Source organism: Aplidium turbinatum, chromosome 2, assembly GCF_918807975.1.
Source record: "Aplidium turbinatum chromosome 2, kaAplTurb1.1, whole genome shotgun sequence".
In the NCBI taxonomy this organism is placed as follows: Eukaryota; Metazoa; Chordata; class Ascidiacea; order Aplousobranchia; family Polyclinidae; genus Aplidium; species Aplidium turbinatum.
The window spans coordinates 523,948-550,971 of record NC_137473.1 but is presented as its reverse complement, the minus strand read 5'-3'; the positions used below and the strand labels follow the sequence as shown (position 1 = coordinate 550,971).

Genomic DNA, 27,024 nt, shown 5'->3' with positions numbered 1-27,024 from the left:
GGACGCTTTAAATAGGGTTGTTTCTTACGTACAAAAAGTAGTGTATAGAGATTTGTTAAGTTGTGACGGCCTGCCGGAGTCGATCGATGTGGTAACAAAACGTCTTGCTTCAAGCGAAGCTGGTGCTGATAAACAGTGCCTGAAGGAGTTGCGCTCTCTAAAAAAGTATCGTCCTTGTGTGGACACACGGGGGAGACTTCGTATTGAAGGTCGATTGAGTAAGTCTCCCGAAATAACTGTCGATGCGAAGCATCCTCTTATTTTGCCTTCGAGGCACGCATTGACACGGCTAGTTGTCCTTGACGCTCATTGTGATAGCTATCACTGTGGTGTGCAACAGACACTGTTATCTACTCGTCAACGTTTTTGGATTGCAAACGGTAATTCCTCGGTGAAACACTATTTGCATGACTGCGCTCCATGTGCCTTAGAGAAAGCAAAGCCTATCAGGCAGCTTATGTCGGATCTACCATTACCACGAACCACGGCCTATAACAAACCCTTCTTCAACAGTGGCGTAGATTATTTTGGTCCAATGACGTTTGTGGAAGGAAGAAGCCAAAAGAAAGCATGGGGATTGTTATTTACCTGTCTTGCGAGTAGAGCAATCCATGTGGAACTTGTGACGTCACTATCTTACAGTGAATTTGTTTTAGCATTTACCAGATTTGTAGACTTGCGTGGATCTATACGTAACATGTACTCAGATAACGGGACCACATTTCAAGCGGCAGCTAAAAGACTACCAGAAATTTTGGAGTCTTCTGAAATTCAAACTTCTTTGCGAAAAAAGGGAATTAACTGGGAGTTCATTCCTCCGTATGCCCCGGCCCAGGGAGGGGCCTGGGAAGCAATGGTCAAGCAATTCAAAATTGCCTTTTCCCACGTTATTGGGAACTCATCACGGAAACCCAACTTTGTTGAACTTCTTACATTTACTGGTAGTGCCACAAGAATAGTCAACGAAAGACCTTTAGTCCCTGTCTGTGATGACCCTAAGGATTCTACTGTTATCACCCCAGCCGCCCTCCTTAACCCATTCTTGAGCCCATTTTCATCAGTAGGAAATCCTCATGACCGAGATGAGTTACGGAGAGACTATAGGTACAACCTGGCTCTATCTCACAGTTTCTGGGAGAAATGGATCTCTTTCTATTTACCCTCCCTGCAGGGTAGAAAAAAGTGGGCCAGTTTGGTGGAAAACCTACAGCCTGGCCAATTAGTGGTGGTTGGTTCTCCAGAAGATATAACTAAGAGAGGAAGGTACCGTCTGGGGAGAGTCCATGAGATCATCCCCCAAATTAGAAAAGGAAAACCGATTGTCAGGCGCGTCAGGGTGGCAGTCTCAGTGGTGGATGAGGCATCGGGTGAGGTCAAAGTGGACCTGGTCCTAAGGGATATATCGTGCGTTGCTCCTGTGGGGAATGCTTGACTGCGTTCAGGACCCGGCCACGCCCTGGTCTGTTGTTAGCTGGTGTCGTCGAGGCATCTGTACCACCCTTGCCTTTCATTTAAATTTGTAGTGTATTGTAGATATGTACCGCGCAAATCTGTTATTAACCTGCGTATTTCTATGTGTCATCCGCAGGGCTCCAATATGCGTAACTCAACAACATGTCTTAGTAACGTATGCTCTACAGCAATCTCAGTCATCGGCCTCGTTATAAGTAGCTAGTTAGTTAGGCCTACTGTGTAATGCATTTGATTTGTTTGCTATTGTGTGTTTCATGCAAATGATGTAAATGCTAACCGTGTAAGTATTCGCAAGCGATCTCAGTAATTTGCGTCATTATAAGTAGCTAGTTAGGTACTGTGTAGTGCGTCTGAGTTGTTTGCTACTATGTGTGTCTCATGAAGCTAACGTAGATATTAATCGTTAATCGTGTAAGTATTCGCCAGGCCATTGTGGCCAGGGTGTCCAAGTGCCTTGCACTGCTATCAAAAGATAATCACCGTTTTTGTGTAGTTTTAATGTACATACTTTCTGTGTATTGCATGTCGGGAATCGACCCTTCTACTTCAACCTTTATTTAATTATGTGCCATAATTAGGGGCCGCAATGTTCCGGCGGGTCGATTGCCCTCTTGATTAGAATTGAAATTGTGATGAATTTTGTAACTTGGTTGGTTGAATTAAGCAACGTTGAATTTGCGTTCTTTCACTGTTATACGTTACGTGGCCCGCCTTCTGACCAAGACGTTTAATTTCTGATTGTCGCATTTGCCGCGTGCCGGGAGCCGTGGTTTCTGGAGAGTATTTGCCTGCCTTTGTGTTGAGTTTCATTTCATTATCGAAAAAAGCAAGCTAGAGAAATGAATGTGTACCACGGATTTAAGTTGTCGTGTTAAAGCCAATGTAAGTTGATACAAAATCAGGTTTTTATCCCAACTCGCTCTCAATAAATCAAAAAACAACAAGAAACAATTGCAAGTATGATTCAGGCAGACCGAGGAGGGATTGTAGGTAGGCAGTGAGCACCTACTCATGTAACCAGCCACCAATGCCAGATATCAAAACTCGGAGCCTTTCATCTTGCTTTTTACTTGCTTGTTAAAGTCTCCAGAAGTTTTCCATCCCAATGTAAAGCACCAACAGCAAACAGCAGGTGGTGACCACGAGGAGAGAATTTTTCTGAAATATGTTGCGCTGTTTCAACTCTGTATCTGTGTGAATGAGATGGATGGAGATTTAGCTTCAAAGCATCTCCAGAACAGGCTTGAACTATAATATAGAATGGAGAGTAAGAGATAAGGCAGTTGGTGTAATGCTGTTTCTGATTGCTACAGAGACTAATCCTGGAGATTTCACTATGTCATGAGGAATGAACATGGCTGTTCCTGTTTTTGATCTTCTTTCATCGTTTTTCCTCTATCTCACAAATCATTGAAGATGTGCATGGCTCATTGTCCACGTCATCCTCAGCTTCTAAATCAATAGCATTATTTATGCCGTTAACTCAGGTCTCCTCCTTTGCTACTCGTCTATCTTGCTGTTGTCGCCTGGTACTGATCTTTTTTACTTTTGCTTCTAACACTTTATCTTTTCCAGCCATACTTGCTTCCCGGTTGCCTTGTATACTGATAAGGAATAGAATGTCTTCTTCATTGCTATTTTTTTCATTACATTGCGTGGCCAGAAAGTAAAGGTTTTGCTAAGCTTTTTCTGAAATTCCTGTATATTTTTTAGTGGTTTGCCTTTGTCTCTCTTAATCTTCATTTGAAACTCTTGCTTGTAAAAAGAAATTATATTTTCTTACATTTTTTGCTTTGCAACTGTAGAAATGTTAGCTCACAAGCAAAACGTAAAAACTTGCTCTTACTGTACTGTAATTACCTGCCTTCCTGATAAAATTGTTTGAATTAATTTGAAAATCACTTGCTTGTAGGTTGGTAACTTGCTACGTTTGATACCTTGATCTGCTTTTGTGGTAACCGTAGCGAGTAGAACATACCAAGGGTCATGTTGTGCATGAGAAGACATAGACTGGCAAACTTTTTTTCGATTAAATAGCCTACCAACAGAATACAAACTACACGTATTGATTCTGATCTGCAATTGATAAATACGATTCTATGAATGTTTCACCACATAGCATACTAAATGTTTAAGGTAATTCACAATACCTAAGTTGTCACAATTAAAATGGTTAGGAGCCTTGTCTTGATATTGGAGAAGTGCTCTGTAACGACTCCTTACATTTAACCTTATTCTGAAACTGGGAACAATGCCTTAGAAATTATCTGCACTTACTAGACTGAAACCTGGAGGTATTTGACAGAGCTAAACAGTGGTAAGTCATTTTGAAGGTATTATGACATCACATAGGCATGTTTTCACTTTCAGAGATTCTCAAGGTAAAGCTTACAAGTAGTGACCAGGAAGATTTCAGTCACTCACATTTAATAAAAGTTGTGTATTGTACTGGTTAATACACAGACTATGTTGTTCTACTGCTTAATACTTGTATTCTCCAGCAATTACATCAAGCATATTTTGCAATAGGTTGTCACATTACTTCTCAAAATAGTGTTTGGCTGTCTGCTTGCAAAACCATACTTGTTAAAAAATAGTATGGAACATAATAATAGCCTACTGTGTGAAACATTGCAACTGTGGAGCCTAGATGACCTTAAATACAGAATTTACCATGATAAATGAAGGACTATGTAGCACTGTAAAACTACCCGATTATGGCAATTAATTACCAAATTTCTCAATTTTCAATTCAAATCTGGACCCCCTAAACATTTATAGATTGGTCTTAAACTTCATAAATATTGTTTTTGTACCAAGTGTCACCTATAAAAAAATGTAAGGGTGTTTTGCTTCAGGTCGGGGCATCAGCCGCATCCTAGGCCCCTTAGAGCCATTGACCCGATTGATGAGTTCATTTGCCTCTCCAGCCGATCCAGTCTTCATGCACTTCATGGCATTGACTTCCCAATAAAACATGTCAAACGCAAACTATTTAGACATGCACCTCACTTAGTTTAGTCCGGCAGTCGAGCCGTTACCAGGGTGTGGCCGTTGGTGTGCATTACCAACTACGTGGAGCCATAAGTGAGACTTAGGATTTCAGTGGAGGACCAAAATTCTCTACCCACATCAGGGATGTGCGACTGGTAGGAACAGAGGTGCTACCTGTCATGAAAACCGCTACACCCGTAAGACATGGATTAGTTGAGTATTATTACACTGGCCGACACAATTTTTGGTGCCGGCAGTTTTTGAACTGATTTAAACTAACTTTGGGGAGCTGACTCCGAAAATGCAATTAGTTTTTCTCCATCAGGTCAACTTTTTAAGTTACAGTGATTTTGACTTTTTGCAATTGCCCTACAAAGTAGCACAAATACAATACAATACGTTTTAATGCTGTCAATATGGGATTACAACCTTTATTATTACTCTTGCAATTCATTCTAAAACAAACAATAAAAGCAGACAATGCCAAGACAATTGTTTTCTGTGTTAAATGCTAGTAGGTGCAAATCAAGACAGCATAATGGTGCTTTTTTTCAGAAATTTGTTTGATAGTTGTCCTCTTCCATCCATCAGTGTTCTTAAAGTTGTGATAACAGTATCTACCTACTGTTGGATGTGAAATGATTGCTCTGCAAGTAGACACTTGCAAAAGTATGAGAAACTAAAATTGAAATTGTTTCATTTGAGAAGGACTTCATTCAAGCTTTACTTCAGGGCAGGTGTTGGCTAGCCAGGCTATCGAGTCTTGATCAAGTTTAGTCAGTACTTGTTTTCTATTTGGAGTGTTCATTGCCTGTAGCTGTTGAGTGTTCATTAAATGAACTATTTTGATTTGTTTGTTCTGGTGTAAATATGACAAAACTTTTCCCTCGGCAACAAATTCTCAGCACTGAATTCTCCAGCACCGAATTTCCTTGGATTGAATTTTTGTGGCCCCAGTGGTACTGGCAATCTGGCATACGGTACCAGAAAGTGCAACAGTTGTAAACTTAGACTGTAAAGGTCTGGAATGCAGAATTAAGCTACAGAATTTCAATAACATTATGTGAACCAAAGTTCATACTTACTTGTTTTTTTAATGAATATGGACTATTAGGTTTTAGAAGACATGCTAAAGCAATTATTATTATTTATTTGCATCGGACAAGGTTGTCCATGTTCAAACCCTTAAATTGCTTGATTTGAGTTAAGTGTTATTAAGCAGTACTAACAAAGTCAGCTGCCAAGAAAGTTGCAAAAAAAGTGAGCAATTATCAAGTTTATTATCGTACATTTTTTGAAATTGAGTTTATTAGTTTTTATCTGTGATAACGGCACTACTGTTGGATGTGAAATGATTGCTCTGCAAGTGGACACTTGTAAAAGTATGAGAAATTAAAATTGTTTCATTTTAGAAGGACTTCATTCAAGCTTTACTTCAGGGCAGGTGTTGGCTAGCCAGGCTATCGAGTCTTGATCAAGTTTAGTCAGTACATGTTTTCTATTTGGAGTATTCATTACCTGTACCTGTTGAGTGTTCATTATATGAACCATTTAAATTTGTTTTTTCTAGTTTAAATACGACAATAAAACATTTCCCTCGGCAACAAATTCTCAAAGATATGCACACTTTGTAAAGCGTGCTTATCTTGCTTACTTTAAAGTGAAGTTGGGGATCAAGATAAGTCTTGAACTCCCCACATTGTTTGCAAAACTTGCAAAGAACATTTACGTCAATGGACGAACAAAAGAAGAAAAGGATTAGGCTAAGGTTTGCTATTCCAATGGTTTGGCATGAATCAAAAGATCATAATAGCGACTGCTATGTTTGTGCAGTAAACACAAAAGGCATAAACAGGAAAAATAGGAATTCCTTGCAATCCAAACCTACCTTCAGCAATCAGGCCAGTGTTACACAGTGAAGAACTTCCTGTTCTTGTTTTTGAAGGGTTGCCACAATTAAATTTACTTCCTGACAGCAAAGACGAGTAAGTTTTTACTGACAGCGATTCCACCCTTGCTAAAAGCGAATTTACTCCTGCTATTTTACCTCATCATCTTTTTCTCAGGGAGAACTCAATGACTTGGCGAGGGATGTAAATTTATCAAAGAAATCTTTTGAGTTACTGGCTTCAAGACTCTAATCTTACTGTAATCACTTTTTATCGGAAACACCATGTCGAATTTTTTCCCTATTTTCTTCCGGAAAATGATATTGTATACTGTACCGATGTGAAAGGTTTTCTTAAAAAGCTTGGTGTGGCAGAATACAATCCTCAAGATAGGCGACTTTTTATTGATAGCTGTAAACGAAATCTAAAATGTGTTTCACTGCATAATGGAAATGTTTGTGGATCTGTACCACTTGGACAATTGGACATTCAACAAATCTCAAAGAAAAGTATAGCAAAGTCAAATTTGTTTTGGAAAAAATTTCATACTATGAAAACAATTTGGATCATGTGCATTGATTTGAAGATGGTTGGATTTCTGCTTGGAATGCAAGGTGGATACACAAAGTTTCCTTGTTTTATCAGTTTGTGGGACAACAGGGCAAGAGATGAGCATTGGAATACAATGTGGATGCACAAAGTATCCTTGTTTTATCAGTTTGTGGGACAGCAGGGCAAGAGATCAGCATTGGAAAATTGGCCTATGAGAAGTAAAATAATTTCTGGCAAGAAAATTGTTCAAGCTCATTCTCTGGTGGAACGATCAAAAATTGTGTTACCTCCTCTTCATGTTAAGTTGGGTATCATGAAGCAATTTGTAAAAGCACTCGATTAAAGATGAAAATTGTTTCAGATATATTTGCACAAAATTTCCAGGATTAACAATTGAAAAGCTAAAAGCCGGCATATTTGATGGGCCTCAAATCATAAAATTAATCAATGATCCAAACTTCCCATCTTCAATGAATGAACAAGAACTGAGTGCCTGGGATGCTTTTGTGAAAGTTGTTAAGAGTTTTTTGGCAAATAAAAAGGCATCCAATTACAAATAGCTCGTGTCTAACTTACTCAGAAGACTCCAGGGTATTGATGTTAACATGAGCATCAAACTTCATTTTCTGCAGTCATTTAGACCAGGGCTTCCCAAACTGGGGGTCGCGACCCCTCAAGGGGTCACGTAACAAACTTTGGGGTCGCAGAAAGTATACAAATTTTACACAAAGCACTGCATCTTAACACTTATGTGCAAGATGCTGTGAAAGTTATCAACTTTATTAAGAGCCGTGCGCTCAATAGGCCACTCGTATATTGTAAATTTATGTAGTGAAATATGGAATAGGAGTTTAAAACCTTCTTTGCTGCATTGTAAACGTGGAACGCAAAACTAAAGCCAATGATTTAAAAAATTATTGGTGTTAAAAAATTAAGTCGTGATTTTTCCAACAGAAAAAAGTTTAGATTTTATCCGCCATTGTTGTAAAGACGTTTTTCGAAAGGCGTTTCAAATTATGCTATTTGTCAAGTTTGCTTGAAAAAGAGGAACGAATTTAGTTTGTCCTGCCAAGGAGAAAACATCTAGGCCTATGTTGAGTGTTGTTACATTGAAATCTAAAGTACATGTTACATGTTCATCAAAAAATTAAATATCTAGAAACAAAAGATTGAAAATGATTTATTTGAAATATTCTCATTCTCGGTAGCATTTCTCAAAAAAGTTTTTGGCTAACAATGGTGTGGAATCAAACGTTATTAAGCCTCTGGTTATCGACACTTGTGAAGACTGTTGAAAGGGTTTATAAAGTATTTTCTTCTAGAATTGGACAATAGGCTATCAATTTAGATTGGATCCAAAACCTATATTGCAATGGAAAAACAAAGTACCGAGCACCTCTCTTTGAAATCTCAGGAAAGAAAAGTTTGCAGATCTGTCTCTTGACTCTAAGTTGTGGCTTGAATTTTCTGGAAAAAGTTTCACACTTTTTGGCTTAGCCTAACGTTAAACCGGATTATTCACCATTATATGGCTTATCAGTAACCACACTCCTGCCGTTTGTCTCCACGTATAATCGTATATGTGCGTGTCAGTGTTTTCAATGTTGATAAAATACCGTTCCAGCGGAAGTAACATTGAAACTGCCTTGAGACCAGCATTGACAAACATCGAGCGACGGCTAGACTTACTTTGTAGCAGAGAGCAGTCGCACCCATCACACTGAATAGTGAATAAATGTGTTTACTTTTTGGTTTTGTTTCCAGCAAGCTACAGATAGTAAAGTAGTAGGCTTCGAGTACGGATAGCTTGTTTTTAGTTTAAATTGAACCTTTCAATAAATATCACAAACGTATATTTCACATTATTTATCCTTTTAACCGTAAAGGGTCGCGGAAAATTTTAGGAGATTAAAAGGGGTCGCGAGCAAAAAAGTTTGGGAAGCCCTGATCTAGACTACTTTCCTGAAAATCTTGGCGATTTGAGTGACGAGCAAGGGGAGCGATTTCATCAAGACATTAGTGAGATGGAAGTCAGATATCAAGAGAGATGGGATGCTACCATGCTAGCCGACTATTGCTGGTCTATTAAACGCGATGATGCTTTTGCGGTTCACTTTCGTAGATCTCTTCTCAAGTGCAGTTTTATGGCAGACACTTAAGCAAGCTGAAGATTAAGGAGAAGTTACCATACCTATTCAAGTATTCATCCTATGTTTGTGTGTACGTTTTAAATTTCTTTGTTGGCTTGCTGAAGTTGATTTGTGTCTTTTGACAAAATGTTTGACTCTTGAAAAGATTTCACATGAGCATTGGTGCATAAGTTCACTCATGCAGTAGAATCGCCGTAACTAGAAAACTAGACCTGATAGACAAAAACTGACTGCATTTTTGAAATTAGCCGGAAACTAGCTGAAATATTTTCAAACCACCACAAATGTTTTTTGATGGCTAGTGCTATCATACGATTTAAACGTACACAACAGTAGGCTACTTTTTTTCAGCAATTTAAAAAAATTCTCCAAAGGTTTCTGGTTTAAACTGTTGGACATGCTTTCCAACACTCCCCTCTCAAGCCGAAATAATTTGTCCGTATCCATATTCCTTGGAAGGCCAGTCGCCGACGGATGACATCAAAAGCATTTAAACTTCTTTATTAGGAAGTTTGATTATTCCTTTTGTGTGCTCTTCTGTTTTAATGAAGCCCAGCTGTGCGAAAATTGGTTCTTTGTAGTGCGATGTCTAGCACATAAGATTATGGCCTGGGATTACAGACACTGTCTTTGTTTTGATCGCATGCGTCTGTCTTACCTTTGCATCATTTCGCTTTTGAACATTGCAGACAGTAATGCGAAGCAAAAAAGAAACATTCTCTTTTCGCTAACGGGTATAATTATACGATTAAATGAATGAAGTATGCAAACTAGAAGCAAATCCTGATTCTTTTATCCGACTTATTCTTTTAAGCGGTATACGCTTAACCGATGTTTTTACTTAACTTTAGATTATATTTGGTTTGGGATTTCAGGTTTTGATTCAAATAAACGATTGATACGTTTAAGCAGTATACTATTAACCGATTTCGTCTGTATAAGCAGATTGCTTGCACTTTTTTGGTGCAAATAGCTTTTGCTGACTATACGTTTTCGTAAATTAGTCTTGAGAAATGCTATGTACAATACAGCATAGCCTACTGTACCTGACCAAAGTAAATTCTTAGCTGTGGATTTGAATAGTAATCAAATTTTTTGTCAGTCTAGATCAAGAATTTCACAAAGTGTGTCCCGTGGGAGAGGCACACAAGGGTACCGTGAAAATTTATTGACTTGAATGTTGCAGCCATAGTGCAAAACTGCAAAGGAAATTAGTCTAGAAGGGAATGGCTATATTTGCTTTCAAGTTATAGTAGACCGACAGTTAACTGCATAAATCGCTTGAGCATCAGATCACTCCGTCGTTGTTCGTATGAAGCAGAAAGTTTGTGATCAGCTAAATAGAAGAATTTATGTCGTCTATCTCCACGTGGTGAATCCTGGTCACTGGAAGCATTTCCAAGCTAATGACGACAACCAGAAGCAGAAACTGCCGGAACTGTAGGTCACAGACCACTCCAAACAGATGTCAAGCCCAGAATCATAACTATTTGTGCACAAAAGCAGGCATACCTTTTACGTGGTAGTAGAAGCAAATTTGATTGCTCTCCATTGATTAAAATATATATAGATAACTTATTAGTAGTAAATCATTTGTAAAAAATCAATCAAATTAGTAGTAAAACAATTTTTGCCCTTATCATGTCTTCTTGAATAAAAGCTGCTTATTCTGATACAAGGTCAAGTTGCTGTTTGTCATTTTGACATTTATATATTATGTTGATATGTAGCTTTGATAATGGCACTAATATAGTTCATGATATTACAGTAGACTCAGACAACTCAGTTTGCAGCTATTAAATTCTTAGTTCTCTGTCTGTATGTGTGTAGAATGTATCTTTTCTTTTAAATAAAATTATATACCAATCTTTTCACATATTATTATTATCTTCAGTTCATTAAGCTGATGTTGTTCTTGGCAGTGCTGTTAACTGTTAAATCAAGCCGAAAAGTTAAAAGAGAATAAGAAGCATGGAAAGCTGCCATTGGACCCTCCAAGGAACTTCCCATTGTTGATTTACCAACACTACAAGATGTCCTTGCATTCTGAGCTTTGTTGAAGGTGATACTGAAGTACCTTATTATTTTTTGACAGGTTTTGATTAAGCTTGGTAGTGGCATGAAACATAGACCAACTTGTATTTTTTCACATGGATGAAGTAGGGAAGGCGTTTTCACATTTTTTCACAGTAGGGAAGGCGTTAAAAATTTTAAATGTGAAGGTATAGCCATCATAAATCAACACCTTACACTAGCCAATCATCACACAATTTTCAAACCTTAATGGTTTAAAATTAATGTCACATTTACAGAGATAGAGCATTCATATGGGATATTTTTTTAGGAGTCTGGAAAAAGCTAATTATTTTCATTTCAAAAATGTTGCCAGCGATCTTGTCATCATCTGCTGTCGTGTAAACTATATCCTTTATGGGTCCACGTCTTTTAGGCGCTGACAATTAGGCGCTGGTCTAATAGGCGCGCACACTGTGGTGTCTGGATATTTAGGTGCGGAGCACTGTGGCGCCCGGTCATTTAGGTGCTATTCCTAGTAAACTCTGCAGATTGTATCACCTTGTCAGGTAGGGGCATAGGACAATGCTTTTTACACAAAATATTATATTGAACAAAAAAAAATATTGTTTTGTTAATGCGTGTGCGTTGTTGGTCATGGCTTCAGTGAGTGAAGTTGCTTAAACCGGCAATGCTTTTTCACACAAAATGTTATATTCAACAGAAAAAATATATGGGTGAAGCTGCTTAAACCGGGAATGCTTTTCACACAAAATGTTATATTGAACAGAAAAATATGTCATGGCTTCCGTGAGTGAAGCTGCTTAAACATAGTATACTAGGCTAGAGCTTTTTAGGTAAAAAAATACAATCAACCATTCAGAAAAATGATCTGTGACTTAATAAGGATGATACTATCATAATTTATCTCTGATGTCACAGACAATAACCTTATTTTTATAACATTTTGTGTGAAAAGCATTGTCAGTTTAAGCAGCTTCACTCACGGAGCACCTAAATGACCGGGCGCCACAGTGCTCCGCACCTAAATATCCAGACGCCACAGTGTGCGCGCCTATTAGACCAGCGCCTAATTGTCAGCGCCTAAAAGACCTGCTCCCTCCTTTATTGCCAATAGAATCAAGCATCCAGTCATCAGCAATAGTATTTTCGATGAAGCGGATTTCATTTTCAAAAGTGCAACACCTTCAATGATAAATTGGTTAAGCTTTTTGAAATGCCGTTGTGTAATATCAGCTTGTCATAAATCTATTTGTAGAGACTCATGCCAATCATATTATTTTTTTTTCAAAACGTTGCCAGCGATCTTGTATCATCTGCTGTCGTGTAAACTCTATTTTTTATTGCCAATAGAATCAAGCATCCAGTCATCAGCAATAGTATTTTTGATGAAGAGGATTTCATATTTAAAAGTGCAACACCTTCAATGATAAATTGCTTAAGCTTTTTGAAATGCCGTTGTGTAATATCAGCTTGTCATAAATCTATTTGTAGAGACTCATGCCAATGGAGAGCTCACATTTTATGTATTTGTAATTTCGAGCAACAGCAAGTAAACGATTTCACTGCAGCAAAGAATCACAAGTGATAGAGGAAATGAAGTGGAAAAAACAACAGTTTTCTGCAGCAATTGATGAAGAAAATCACTCTCCCTTCGAACCAGCTGCACCGGAATGTGACAACTCTTGAGACTAGTAAAGGTGGGGTGTACTGAAAACTTGTTGCAAACATTTTTATAGGGCGATGTCTTTTCCAAAGCTAATTAATTTCAGGTTGATGCTGCACTCACTTTAAAACTTCTTCTGTTTTTGGCTTGTGTACACCATGTACCGTTTTTAAACCAAGTACATCAAGATAAGGAACTATTGAACAACATAACTCAAAGGCAACTCAAATTTCTCGGTCACATTATCAGAAAAGGAGATTTCGAAAATCTCTGTCTAAGCGGCCGCCTTCTCGGGAAACGTGCTCGTGGCAGACAACGAACAACATTTATATCCAATTTCAATACATCGATCAGCCAACCAAGAACACTTTGGGACACTGCGCGACAAAGGGAACACTGGAAAAATTTACGAACTGAGCATCTAGTTCATCAAAGGCCGCATCGGCTATGATACTGTTGATGACACCATGTACAGTGTTTATTTTTAATAATTTTTAAGCATATTGGGCGAAAATAATTGAATATTAATGCAGTGTGTTGTGTGATTATGTAATATATGTTACTACAACAAAACCAAAGTCTCATCTTATGCAGGATGTATTCCTACTCTTGCCATAGCAGTGAAAAAATGCTCCAATATCATCAGTTTTTGCTTGCCAAGCAAGTATAGAGTTGCCATGTATTTTTTTCAATATCTTACCGGACTTCACCATTCTTTCCCCAACAGGGTAAATAGTAGGCCTAGTCAGTAGTCACGTCAGGCGGTATTGTTGCTATTAGAGCGGAATGGACCGTTTCGGCGAGTCCGATTCAGAGAGTTCCCTATTCGGAGACAGCCTTTTTCGGAGCGTTTCCTATTCGGAGATTTTCTGAAAATCCAACGACGCCTTCTGTTTATTTAGAGAATTTTGTATTTTATTCCACAATATCGCTTCTTTTGCATTTCGACAAAGAAAAATAAATTAAAATGTTTGCTGATGAACCTTTTTCACAAAAGATGCTGTAACTCAAAACAGTCAAGCAATTTTTGATGCCAACAAAGCTTTTGAATGTAATGTAATGAATGTAATGTAATATTTCATATCAACAAAATAGCTTCATAAACTCTGGCTTATCGTCCTTATCAACGCTTAGCAAGAGAATATAAAGGCAAACCAAACGCGGTAGCCTATGGGTTTCATCGAAAGGAAATATGTTTGCAACCGCCAAATTGGTCAGGTTCAACTTCGGTACGGTAGCCTAGCTCTAAAACCTTTGCGATTTCAAAGCAAACAGTGAGTGTGACGTGTGAGTGGTGTTTTTCTACTATTTCTCTATTTTCGTAGGCCATGTTCCATACTCAAAACTACACAGCAGGTACCGAGCTAAAAATAGCTTGAATCAAAAATTTCAGCGTCTGTAACTTACCTTCGCACAAAGAGAACCAATCAATTCATTAACTAGTTGTCTTATTTTTTGCAGTTATACGTGGTTCTTCTGAAAAAGCAAAGTTGGGTTTTCCCACTCCTATATGTTTTGCTACCCAACAAAACACGAAGGACGTACACGACATTGTTCAGCGCAATGAAGTAATCTCTAAATGTATGTTATTGATAATAAAATGAATAATCGTTGGATTTACAGAAGGCGTGGTTGGATTTTCAAAATATCTCCGAATAAGGAACTCTCCGAATCGGACTCGCCTAATAGTAGCAGACCCGTTTTGTTTGGGCAAAAGTAAAAAGACAATGCAAAGAAATAAATCGAACGTTTTTGCTGAAGCTCTATGTGCTCACTCTTGGCTGTGGTTTGCAGGATACAAGCATTTATGATCATGGAAACCTTTATAAGGAGGTGAAAGAATCTCTGGAGCTGACCAGGAATGAGTCAAGCTTGAGCAACTTGTGGAGCAAACTCGATAAGGTTGCCAAAACTTCTTCCTTTGGCTCGATCAACGATGGTGGCAGAAGGTTTGTTGATTGCTAACTCTTTGAATGCTCATTGCTCACCTTTTTATATAGGCCATGAAATCTGACATGATCTGTATCCACGTACAGTTTAATTGTGCGTGTTGCAAATACATCGGTAGTTGTGATGTGTGGACATACCGTTATTATACTTTGTTTACATCAATCATGTTTCCTAATAATAAAAATTGTTTTCCGAGTACACACTGCATATGGTCTGCACAACAATAATTTGAGAACAGAGTTGAGAAAGTAAAGTCCGTTACATGAAAACCCAGTGACTGATCTTTCTAACATTTTGGTCATTTTTGATCTTTCCTATATGGTCTCCTGACGAAGACTGGTAGCATGATTAAAATAATAAAAAAACAGACCGACTGATCGAAATTATTTGAGTAATTTGAAATAAACAGATTATTCAAATACAAACCAACATATCCTGTGCAATATAAACAGGTTTATCTTTGGACTCAAATTGTTAGAATATTAATATATCAAAAATATTAGTAACAAAATTTTCAACACTGACGCATTTTCATAGTCTCCAGTATAAACTAACAGCTATCTGAAGGAATATCAATATTGCAGTAAAGCCTACTGTATATAACTTATATATTATATCACAAAACTGGAACGAATTTATATTTAACGACCAGTCTTGGGACAGAATTAACAAGTTCCAGGTTAAATTCGCCATCGATTTGAATGTTGTTCATAAATCTAATGGACATGTTTCATTCGTTTACGTTGATCTGACGTTATGTTTGATACCTCAGGAGCGAACATGAAGAACTTCAAATCTAACTGGAGAATCGACCAATCAACACTTAAAAATTCAGCTGGATGATGCCGCAGGTCTTGATGGAGATGCTGAGAGTTTCAAATCCAACTGAAGAATCGACGAATCAACACATGAAGACTCAACTGGATGATGCCACAGATCCGAATGGAGATGCGGAGAGTTTCAAAGCCAACTGGAGAATCGACGAATCAACACTTGAAGACTCAGCTGGATGATGCCACAGGTCCTAATGGAGATGCTGAGAGTTTTTTTTTAACTTTTCTCGACTGTCATCTGTTTCACGCTACACCTTGTCGGGTGGCTCATGATGCAACAGAAGCAGCGCGCCATCGACCTCCCGCCATGTTAATGACCAGTCTGTGTTCTTGTTGCTTGTGTTAAATAATCACGTTTCGTTTTCTGTCATTTTTCACTTGATAATCTCATCCAATTTTTTGTCATGTTCTTTCTTCGGTAGGCACCCAGCACTTTATTACCCGACAATTGCTACATTATTTCGGTGTTCTTAGTTTTACCGGTTTTACTTCATGATCTGTTTTTGTTTTGTCTTTTTCCTTCCTAGTATACCTTTTGCTAAGCACCAAGCAGGGAACTGTGAATACCATTTTTTAAAGACTTTGGTATGACCTGACCGTGTGTTGAACCGATGGGCTACTGACTGCCAAGCTAAGTGCTTATACACATTTCGCTAGTTAGTTTATATTCAGTTTCGGCCACTAAGTATTCTAGAATGCATGTGAGTCGCGAATGTTACCTGATGATTTGTCTGGTCACATTTTTTTCAGAAACCTATGATAGAGCTCGAGAGAAAGAAAGAGCTTCACTTGACAAATCGGACATCAATAGTACTGCCACTGAAAACGAATTGATGCATTTACCAAAGAAGCGGAAGTAAGAAATCTAATTTGTTTGATCGTATTTATTGGAGGTTCGGTCAATATTTTAACGATTTTTGTGAAAATCTTTATTTAATTGTAGTTCAATCTGCATGCACATAGGTACAAACATCAATACACACACAAATTTTTGCATATGGTGATATCCCCTGGTTTTGTGCATGTGCTCACTTGGTATAGGTGACTGACACTTTGTTTAATTTTTTCAGAATAAAACGTCCACGGTGGTTGGTTCAGTCGCAGTCGGAGTCGTCTGACAGTGGGAAAAATTATGAAGCTGTTGCAAACTTTTCTGGGGAAGAAATTCCACCAGCTCCTGTTATTCCATCAAAAAGCACTCTTAATAAGGCACTCCCAATTGGCTAGTGTAATATGTTAGTTGAACGGTAACTGTTTAAATACTTAAATAGTCTCTGGTGTCAATTAATGTGAACTGTTGATTATTATTGATATATGATTTATAATATATCATTGTCTTCGTTTGCCGTTTTCAGATCGAATATTGTACAGAACGACAGTGAGGCACTGGAGGGAGCTCATGAAATTAGTCACTGCAGTACATCATTGGTGGATGAACTCTCGCAAAGTTCTTACAGATTTCAGGAAACTACCGGTTGATGTTAAGCTTTGTAACTTTTGATCAATGATCATTGGTCACCACCTCACAATCACAAAAATCTGGAGAAGAGCTTTAGTAGTTGCGATCCCTAAGCCTCACAAGCCACCAGAGGACCCAAGGAGTTATCGTCCGATATCCCTCCTCTGTGTTCCTTTCGAGATCCTCGAAAAACTGATCTACGCACGCGTCAACCCAATTATCGACCCGCTCTTTCCAAAAGAGCAAGCTGGGTTTCGGCGCGGAAAATCCACCGTAGATCAAGTCACACTCTTAACCCAATACATCGAGGACTGCTTTGAGGCAAAAAAGAAGGCCGGCGCTGTCTTTCTAGATCTCACAGCTGCCTACGACACCGTATGGCATGCATCGCGGCCTTACTTGCAAGCTGCTTCGCCTGCTTCCTGACCGACATATGGTTCACATGATTATGGAACTTGTCAGGAATCGAAGCTTCACCCTCACCACTGGTAGCTCACGGCGAAGCAGACTGAGACGCCTGAAAAACGGCGTCCCACAGGGATCGGTCCTGGCTCCACTTCTTTTCAACATCTACACCCACGACCTGCCAACTACGGTCTCTGCAAAATATGCTTATGCGGACGACCTGGCAATTCTCCACTCCACAAAGTCGTGGGAAAATCTAGAAGACACCTTGAGCCAGGACATGAAAACTCTCTCAGCCTATCTCCAGAACTGGCGACTGAAACTCAGCGAAACCAAAACTGTGGCAGCAGCTTTCCACCTCCATAATCGGGAACCTGATCGTGAGCTACACGTCCAGAACAACGGAAAATCTCTGTCCTTCTGCCCCGAACCAAGGTATCTTGGGGTGACACTGGACAGATCGCTCATATACCACCACCATTTGGTGTCACTGCGCAAGAAACTCACATCCCGCGATGCGCTACTCAAGCGCCTGGCAGGCTCTAGCTGGGGGGCGAGGGCTGACACTTTGCGTATAGCAGCCTTAGCCCTTGTCTACTCTTTAGCAGAGTACTGTGCACCTGTTTGGTGCCGCAGTGCTCACTGCCATAACATCGACACTGCCATAAACAGCGCCCTGCGCACAGTGACCGGATGCCTGCGTCCCACACCATTGGACAATCTCCCCATTCTCGCTGGCATCCAACCCGCTGAGATTCGTCGCGAAGAAGCCACTCTGTCCCTCGGTCGACGGGCATTGGAGCCTAACCACCTTCTCCACCACAAGATCTCTGCTCTCTCAAACGAGCACCCCCGTCGACTGAAATCAAGACACCCATTCGTGCCAGCCGCTCAACTTCTTATCAACGAAGCTGATGTACAAGACATCTCTGCGGCTGTTTGGGCGGACCATAAATGGAATTCTGAATGGAAGTCAACCGCCACCAGACTCTATTCGTTCATCCCCGACGCCGACACACGCCCCATCGGTCTAACACTACCAAGACAGGCATTTTCCGCTCAACCATGCACCAATGGGGAATGGCCTCTTCCTCCTCCTGTGAATGTGGTGCCGAGGAACAGACCGCAGACCACATCATCAATGACTGCTCCATCTTCAAGCCACCTAACGGAGTGGAAGGTCTACGTGTCATGGATGATGAAATCAAAGACTGGCTGCTCTCTAGTAGCCTTCCAGTGTAGTTCCGGGAACATCGTGAATCTGGGGTGGTAAAAGGATAGACCCTCGGCCCCAGACGCTCACACGACGACGACGACCAACTCACCAAGTATTTTTCCTCTATGCATGACCTTTTTTAGTTTAGTAATAGCCCAGTGAGAGTATCCTCGTGTCCTTAATTATCAAAGGAAAAAGGACTCCTTTTGGTAAATGAGGAAAAAAGTGCTATCCTGTCATCTACAGTCAATTTCTTTTTACTAAATTATTAGGTTTGGTTAGGTTAGCTGCACTAATCCTTGCCTGATTATTCGGCGAAACAAGCTTGCTTGTAAATAGCATCAAGGTACCTATAAAGATAGTTGTGCTTTGAAATGTTTTTTTGCTTGTTCGTTGGGCTTTATTGAGTTTGATGTATGTATTCTCTATTCAAAATACCTTCTAGAGACATCCTAAGTATTTCTACCCTGTGGTAATTGCCTACTACCCACAACCATGTTGATGACCCCTTGTGTAGATAGTAGATAATGCCTTCTTTGACAAAATTAGTTTTGCAACATTTGAACAAAGCATTTGCTATGTAGCCTACTGTGGTCATAAGCATGCAGGCTCAGTAAACATCACTGTGTACAGCACAAGGAGATCTCGGCCCATATCATGTACAATTGGTGTAGGATAAATCCATGAACTGAAATCAATTAAAGCCTTGCAAAGAGGTTCAGAGTGGCGCATTTGTTAGCGGTATACCGGCTTAAGGTATAATCTCGTCGATGAGCAAGAATGGTACAAGCTCACGAGTCGTGGGTTCGAATCCCACCTCTGAGCTATTTTATGGCTATCTTTGACGTTAAAAACATTTGCTATTTGTTTATTTCTTACAGAAACAGCAAGAAGATACGTCGTGGGCGACAATGACCTCCACAACTTGATAAAAGTTGCCCTGGAGAACCAAGAAAGATTGAAGGTGCTGACATCACTAGTTCAATCATCATTAAATGAAAGACAGGTGGATGTCAGCACCTATAATGCATTGCCCGAGGGCATCAACTTGCCTCTATCTTCCATTGAAGAGTTAACGGCATTCGAGGAGCACATTCAAGTCGACGCTACGAAAAACATCTTGGTTAGTTACATGTCATTGACGCTTTTATTGATACGATATAAACGTACGTTTCTTTTATTTTTGTAAACTTTTTTTGCAGCACTGGCTTTTAAAGTTTAAGTCCAGAATGTAAGCAAGATTTGTTCTTATTTTATTGTTTTAATGAGTTTTTTATCGTGGAATACCATTTCAATTTCAGGTTAACATCCTGCGTGACATCGGGGGACGCTCCGTTGACGAGTTTGTCCGACGCACTCCCAAACACGTCCTAAAAGACGAAGTTGGTGAAAATTACAATTTAACCGGACGAAACGGGAAAACCGGCATCGGCGAATTGAAAATATTTGAAGTACTTTACTGTAAGTGTGACCTTTGTTGCATGGGATTCTAATATTTTCTTCCACTTTTGTGCTTTTGATTGTTGGAGGCTCCTTGTTAATCTTCATTGTTGAAAGTTGTCTAGATTTGCATTGTTTCGTAATCTCGTATTGTATACGTGTTGCTGGTAGTGGCCACACACGTTGGGAAGGCTTGAAGATTGGGAAGGCTTGAATTGGCTGGACAGGCTGGGAAATATCCAATGTGCTGAAAAATGCCACTTTTTGCTTTTAATAATTTCAAAACTTTCTTGTTTGCCAATCATGCTTAAGTTGTTTTTCTTTATTCTAACCTGCTCTATTTTTCTTAAAAATGCCAAAATTTGTTGGTCCTCCAGCGCAAATATATTTTGGTAGAACTTTTAATGTGATTGATGCTACAGTAGCATCGGCTGGAATTTATTATGTAGCCTACTTCCTGTCTATGGCTACAAAAACATGTTTTTATCTATCATGGCAAAAATGCTCAACTGCTAAAATTTAGGGCCCACAAGTAAATTTTCAATCTTTTGCAGGCGGTTTGAAAATGAACTTCGCAACAAAGTATGCCACAGAGCAAGATTTGGAAAGGGCTGTTTCGAAGTGGTGTGTGGGAAGCCGTGATAGAGGTGGCAAACGAGCCGAAAGAGAAGGTTTAAAGAGAAAAGCTCAAGATGACGACGAGTGACACTTTTCGGTGTGACACCATATACTTTTCAGTGGTCTCTTCAGATTCCACTAGTATTGTGCGAATTGTAGTGCACTTTTTGCGCTTCCTAACTTGTCTTGTTAATATAGTGTTGTACGTATACTTCAAGGTGGTCAATGCAGTCCAAAAAGCAGAAGCAGCTTCACAGCACATCCTTCAGGTGTTAAACGTCCTAGCCCTTGCTGCAGATGGCAGATGGTATCATCCAACCAAATATATTTTGAACCTTTAGATGCTTTGTTCTGTATCCAGCTCCAACAGTTTCGAAATCTCACAAATAGTTATGAAGTTGGGCACAGGACAAGTGTCGAAAAGATCAAAAGACATGAAGGCGGTGAATATAGCCCTATGCGAGTAGATGGGTTAGCCTACGCAAGTAGGCAGTGGTAGCCGCGTGGGTTAGCCCAAGTATAACCCATTAGACGTAGGTGGGCTGCCCACTTGGGACATTTCTGCAAACCGTGGACACATAGGTACTGGGGACCATTTGGGTTAGCCCAAGTATAACCCGTGAGACGTAAGTGGGCTGCCCACTTGGGACATTTCCGCAAACCGTGGACACATAGGTACTGGGGACCATTTGGGTTAGCCCAAGTATAACCCGTGAGACGTAAGTGGGCTGCCCACTTGGGACATTTCTGCAAACCGTGGACACATAGGTACTGGGGACCATTTGGGTTAGCCCAAGTATAACCCGTGAGACGTAAGTGGGCTGCCCACTTGGGACATTTCTGCAAACCGTGGACACATAGGTACTGGGGCCCATTTGTGTTAGCCCAAGTATAACCCATTAGACGTAGGTGGGCTGCCCACTTGGGACATTTCTGCAAACCGTGGACACATAGGTACTGGGGCCCACGCAATACAATGTGGGTAACCCACATGCAGCCCAAGTGGCCCCCACGAACCTTTGCTGACTGGGATATGTGCGATAGCTTACACCCAAAACTGAGGCACTGCTGAAGAACAAATTTCCAACAATTTTATCTTGTGTAGACCTATGCACTGTGGCTCAGTGAAAATGCTGATGAAGTTTTTATGAGATATCAAGCATGCAATATGGTTCTATTTTTGAGGATGGCATCTGCATTGTTGTAGGCCAAGTGGTGAGAACGTCTTAAGACGCTCGAAAAAACGTTTCGACACCGCTCCAGAGCAAGTGGCTGTGTACTGTGTGTGGGATACTGAATGGCATAATAAGTGGGCTAAGCTCATATAATTTCTTTTTTTTCGTATGATATTTCTTAGAATCAGATGAAAAGATGCAGCTATGAGCAACATTTTGCTCGATAGTAAACATAAAGTAATGCAAACGACAACACAAACTATATTTTATAAATGTTTCTAGGCCACCAGGTTGAAAAAACCTAAATGTTTGTCGATTTGCAACACCAGATGAGACCTAGAAACACAGAATACTTCAACCCTTTGATAACAACACATTAAAACTTCACTATGCGCAGCATTGAACTTTACATTGATACTTCTTCATCTGTCGTTGATATAATAAATCAATAACATCTTTCAAACGTGGATGTTTGTTCTTGAGGTGATCATCATCAATGTCAACCCAGGTCATATCCATCTTTAACCAGTGACTCACCCACAGAATCTTTCATCTGGCGCAGGGGTCACCAAACTACGGCCCGCGAACTGATTTCATCCGGCCCGCCACGTGCTGCGGAAATAACAGCTGCACTACAACTGCTAAGGAAAAAAGTTACCAAACTTTTGTAAAGGACTGACATTGGTGTTTATCATTAGGCCACCACAAATGGGGACAGCCTAGGCCAAATTTGGAAAGATGTAATGTTTTTTCAAGAGCACGATGCCCTGTAGTGTATCAGGATAAGTTTTCCAGCGACCTTTCGATTTTCATCACAACTTTGATATTCCACCGCTGACTTTGTTATTTATTGTTCTCAATTCAAGTCAATGGAGATTCTAAATAGTTGTATATCTTTTCGCAATTTGCATCCGGCACACAGCTGTTAATCTCGCAGCAATCCGAGCCTCAGAGAAAAAAGTTTGGTGACCCTTGATCTGGCGTAATATTCGAGCTGTCGTAAGTGTAGTCTCGCCTTACGAACTGGAAGATGCACAAATACCTTTAGCTATTGTGCCTTCCTTTTAATTACTAGTTGCTTTTTTAGTTACCTAGGCTATGCATAACGAGGCAAAACTGTGCTTTACGTTACCGTGTCATTTCACTTTATACCCAGGCTAGCGAGTGGCAAGTTGTTTGATTCTGGTGGCGAGTTGAAGTCTTACAATATGTATTTTTCTTTGGTTACACATTTAAGAATAGCCGTCTTAAAATCTAGCCTACTCAAACGGGGGCTACTACCTCTAAATACCGATTGTCAGTGTTGCAAGATTTTTTCAAGCAAAACTAGTATTTATCTATTAAAAGTCGGTTCTAAATGAAAAAAAAACAAAGAAATCAACAATATCACAACTCGTAGCTGGCATAATTTTTCCTTGACAACGAAGCAAAAGTATTCCAATTTTGCAACGAAAATCGCATGACTGGCAACTCTTACAACTTGTCAGGCAATGTCGGCACTTTTAGGGATTGGCAAAAATTTTAAAAGGTTATTGCATCATGTTTACCCTCAAATTATTCGGCAAAACTAGACCGATGGAAACTGGCAACCCTGACGACAAGTACTTAACTGTACCTCTATGCAGCGGCGCGCTAATGTTACCCTCACCGTAAACAAAAGTTTAATTGGTAAAAGTAGTCCGAATCGAATAGGCAACCCTGACAACGGATATTTAGAGGAAACGCTTGCAGATCTCTTGTTTAAAAAAAGGTAGTTCAACCTGGCAACATTCGTCTCGAAGGTTACTTTTAGATAGATACAACTCTTATTGAAATTAAAAAAAAAATTAATCTGGCAACACTGTTAACAAATAACTTAATTTAAAATCTTCATTGAAATTATTTAATAAAAATTAATAAGTTAAATAAACAAACTTACTTTTGTTGATGTTTATCGACCTCAAGTTGAAGAACATAAACAAACCTTGGTTTGATAATATTATAAACATTTTTGTTGATGTTACGTCACCTGATGTAAACAAGCAGTTTGTTGTATTTTTAACTCAACCAAACAAAATCACTGGATGACATAATTTTATTATAAACATCAACAAATAAATAAAAACATCAACAATCCTTGTGCTTGAGGTAAATAGGATTGTAACCATCGCCGATGTCAACCACGATCTTCAACTTCTGTAAAAGACAAAGCGAATAATTGACGTTGATTTAATGTTGACACAATTAATTATTATAACGTTGATACAACGTAAACAACTCTCACTTTATTGTCCAACCGATCCAATGCTTCTTGTAGCTTGGATCTTTCCTCCATGTTCGGATTTCTCCTCCTCCCATCTCCATCATCGAGGGATTCCGACATCCAAACTTCCTCCTCAATCTTGTGCAACACCTCGATGACGTCATCCACAGATAGGAGGTTGTTAAGGAGATTCATCCGAACAATCTAAACACAAATTAATTATGACGCAACAATTAAACATAAACAATTTATTTATGTTGTGACTTTTTGTTTATTTATTTTATGTTTACAAGAATTGTTAGAAAATGATTAAAATTGGAAACTGGAACTTACTTTGTGAAACTTGTTGAAACTGAGACGTTAAAACAACGTGATGCGACGTTGAATCAACGTCTGACCATGAATCAATGTGTTGGTTATAAAAGTTAAACATGACTCACGGATCCAGGCATCGATTTGATCGCCTCCTTCCATGGAAGGAATTGATTGGAATTCATTTCGCATCCGCGCAGATCAAGGATTCCAAGTCGCGTCGGCATCGACTTGATGAATGACGTCACTGCATGGATGTCATTCTGAGTGTCGGAGCGATCCATCTTTATCCTCCCTCCATCAAAATGACTTCCTGCTGTGACTGTCACTTCCAAGTCGTTGCCTTCCCGCAGGATCTTTGAGATGGCGATGATGGAGCGATAATCGTCGTGATCTAACAATGCAGGAATAATATCAATCAATATTAGCTCGGCTAACCAGGTTGTTGTCTAAAACCACAGTTTGGTTCTAACCGTAAAATAATCAAACATTGAACACAAGTTGTTTACTAAATAACAAAACATTAATTCATTTATATCGCAAACAAAAATATAAACAAATTATTTTGAACAAAACTTTCAGGTTTGAGTCAAAGTTTTAATTTGAAAATAACCTGAGTAGACTTTTGTGAGCTGGTCACAAAATCACAAGTTTTGTTTTCAACGGCTTCGAAGTTTTATCAAATTAGGACAAAATACTTAGGCTAGCTTTGCAGGTGGAAACTAAACTTTTGTTAAAACATTAAACTAACCAGAGCTTGCAAATTAAAATAATCTTTGACTTTCTTGTCGATAAATCTTCCAAGCAACTTTAGAACTTGATCATGAAAATTTCCAATCAGCCATTTCTTGCTGCAGCTCAATCCAAGTTGATGCTTTCTTCAAACTCAGAAGACACGGACAGAACCAAACTTTAAAACATTTGTCTGTTGAAACCAAGCAGAATGATGACAGAATTGAAAGCTGAAACCAACTATTTCTTGCTACAACTGAATCAAAACTGATCCTTTCTCTTCAACGACTGAAAACAAAATGGCTGTCGCCTGCAGATTTGGGCGGGAGATTTTGTGCGGTGTTGCCAAACATAATTAAACTGGACAATTAAATTAAAACCCCAAACAGGAAAATAAATTTGTAAAGCTAAACCAGTTGAAAAAAAAACACTCAATAATTTCAACCTTTATAGAAAAGAATTCAAAATTAACTATTAGCTTGTAAGTTTCTACAATACGCACATATTATAAAAAGGTAAGATTAAGCTTAAGAATAGATTGCAATGTTGGCAACTCTGTTAGAAATCAACAAAAATTGTCGTCTGCAGCTTTGCGCGGGATTTCTGCGTAGTGTTGCCCAGAAAAAATAATATTTACTCACACATTTAAGTAGCAACTAGCGTCAGAAAATTTATTGTTCCGATGCTTTATTGAGTTTTGTTTAAATTAAACCTTTTTTAAAATTTCAAGTCATAATGATTGAATATTACGTTTCTAACAAAAAAATTAACGTTCTCCCAGTTCAGTAAGCCGTACCATAATCCTTGCCTCACCTACCTAGGAATGAAGCTCGACCGACAATTAACCTACAAACACCATGCTCAAGCCCTCCATGCTAACCTATCAGCACGCAATAATTTGCTGAGATGCCTACCGGAATATCCTGGGGTGCTGGTACATCCACATTCCGTACAAGTGCTCTTGCACTTGTTTACAGCACCTCCGAATATGCTTTTCTGCTTGGTGCCGCAGCGTACACATTTGCAAAATTGACACTGCCCTTAAAACCACCATGAGAACAATCACTGGTTGCCTTCTTCCAACTCCCACTGACTTTCTACCGGTACTATCAGGCATCGCTTCATGTAGACTTCATAGGGAAAATCACGTACGCAGTCTGGTCCTACAAGCTATGTCAAGGGATGACCACCTCTTCAACCAGATTGTCCTAAACTCGCACTCCCAAAGGCTCCAGCGCCTGAAATTTCGACGCCCTTTTTCTCGACATGCTTCAGCTATCTGTAAATCTAACTTCCAAATTTCCGAGGTCTGCAACAGTGAATGGAGAGAAGTTGCGAGACCAACCCATGTCACAGTGCACAAGCTGAATCGAGATGAAAATTTTAATTGGAAAATACTATTATAGGCATCTTTACAAGTTAGTTACCATTATTTTATCTATTCCAGTAAGTAAGACAATTTGCGAATGAGTTGCTCTCTCTTGTATCGGACTCATAAAAGATGGCATTCTTGCGTTGTTTTAAAATCGACAGCTTATAGGCTAAGTTTCGCTCTTTAGATCCGAAACTAAAAAATTGTCTTATAAAAAAAAGTCTAGACTTGAGGACACATCAAGTTTAGTAAAATTGAAAAAACATATTTGTTTGTGCTTACTTTGATGGAAAAATTTTCAAAATCGATCTAGAATTTTCAAAGAAAGTACAATTTGGGTGTGGAAAAGAAACAGAAGACAAGAAGCAGGTGTAGGCAATTTAAGGCGATGTGAAATTTGAATGGACAATATCAAATTATCACACAGGGTGACTAGCCTACTGTTGTGCAAAGTGTTTTTGTGAAGTTTTATGCAATAAAATCCAGTATCCGTAAACATGTAAGCATTTTAA

At 39.2% G+C, this 27,024-nt stretch overlaps 2 protein-coding genes across 19 annotated transcripts in view; one reads left to right on the top strand and one right to left on the bottom strand.

The window, feature by feature from the left end:
* LOC145788221 (uncharacterized) overlaps positions 1–20,890 on the top strand; it is a 137,204-nt gene extending 116,314 nt beyond the window's left edge. Inside the window, exons 2-10 of one of the 4 annotated variants that reach the window (XM_082599945.1) lie at positions 12,664–12,792; positions 14,220–14,339; positions 14,553–14,707; positions 15,481–15,729; positions 16,292–16,397; positions 16,612–16,736; positions 19,503–19,585; positions 19,923–20,082; positions 20,616–20,890. In XM_082599945.1, the coding sequence (XP_082456071.1) occupies positions 15,633–15,729; positions 16,292–16,397; positions 16,612–16,736; positions 19,503–19,585; positions 19,923–20,082; positions 20,616–20,767 (723 nt within the window). In that variant the 5' untranslated portion in view covers positions 12,664–12,792; positions 14,220–14,339; positions 14,553–14,707; positions 15,481–15,632 and the 3' untranslated portion in view covers positions 20,768–20,890. Of the gene's footprint in view, positions 1–9,681; positions 11,121–12,663; positions 12,793–14,219; positions 14,340–14,552; positions 14,708–15,480; positions 15,730–16,291; positions 16,398–16,611; positions 16,737–16,810; positions 17,016–19,502; positions 19,745–19,922; positions 20,083–20,615 lie in introns of those variants that run through there. The other 3 variants (XM_082599944.1, XM_082599943.1, XM_082599946.1) reach the window with 3 other exon arrangements.
* The window catches only part of LOC145788218 (uncharacterized), a 624,890-nt gene that overhangs the window by 337,383 nt on the left and 260,483 nt on the right, over positions 1–27,024 (bottom strand). Inside the window, exons 15-17 of one of the 15 annotated variants that reach the window (XM_082599927.1) lie at positions 24,537–24,802; positions 24,118–24,300; positions 23,966–24,029 (exon numbers count right to left, since the gene is read on the bottom strand). The exons of 13 other annotated variants lie outside the window; for them this stretch is intronic. In XM_082599927.1, the coding sequence (XP_082456053.1) occupies positions 23,966–24,029; positions 24,118–24,300; positions 24,537–24,802 (513 nt within the window). Of the gene's footprint in view, positions 1–23,910; positions 24,030–24,117; positions 24,301–24,536; positions 24,803–27,024 lie in introns of those variants that run through there. One more of the 15 variants, XM_082599928.1, reaches the window with a different exon arrangement.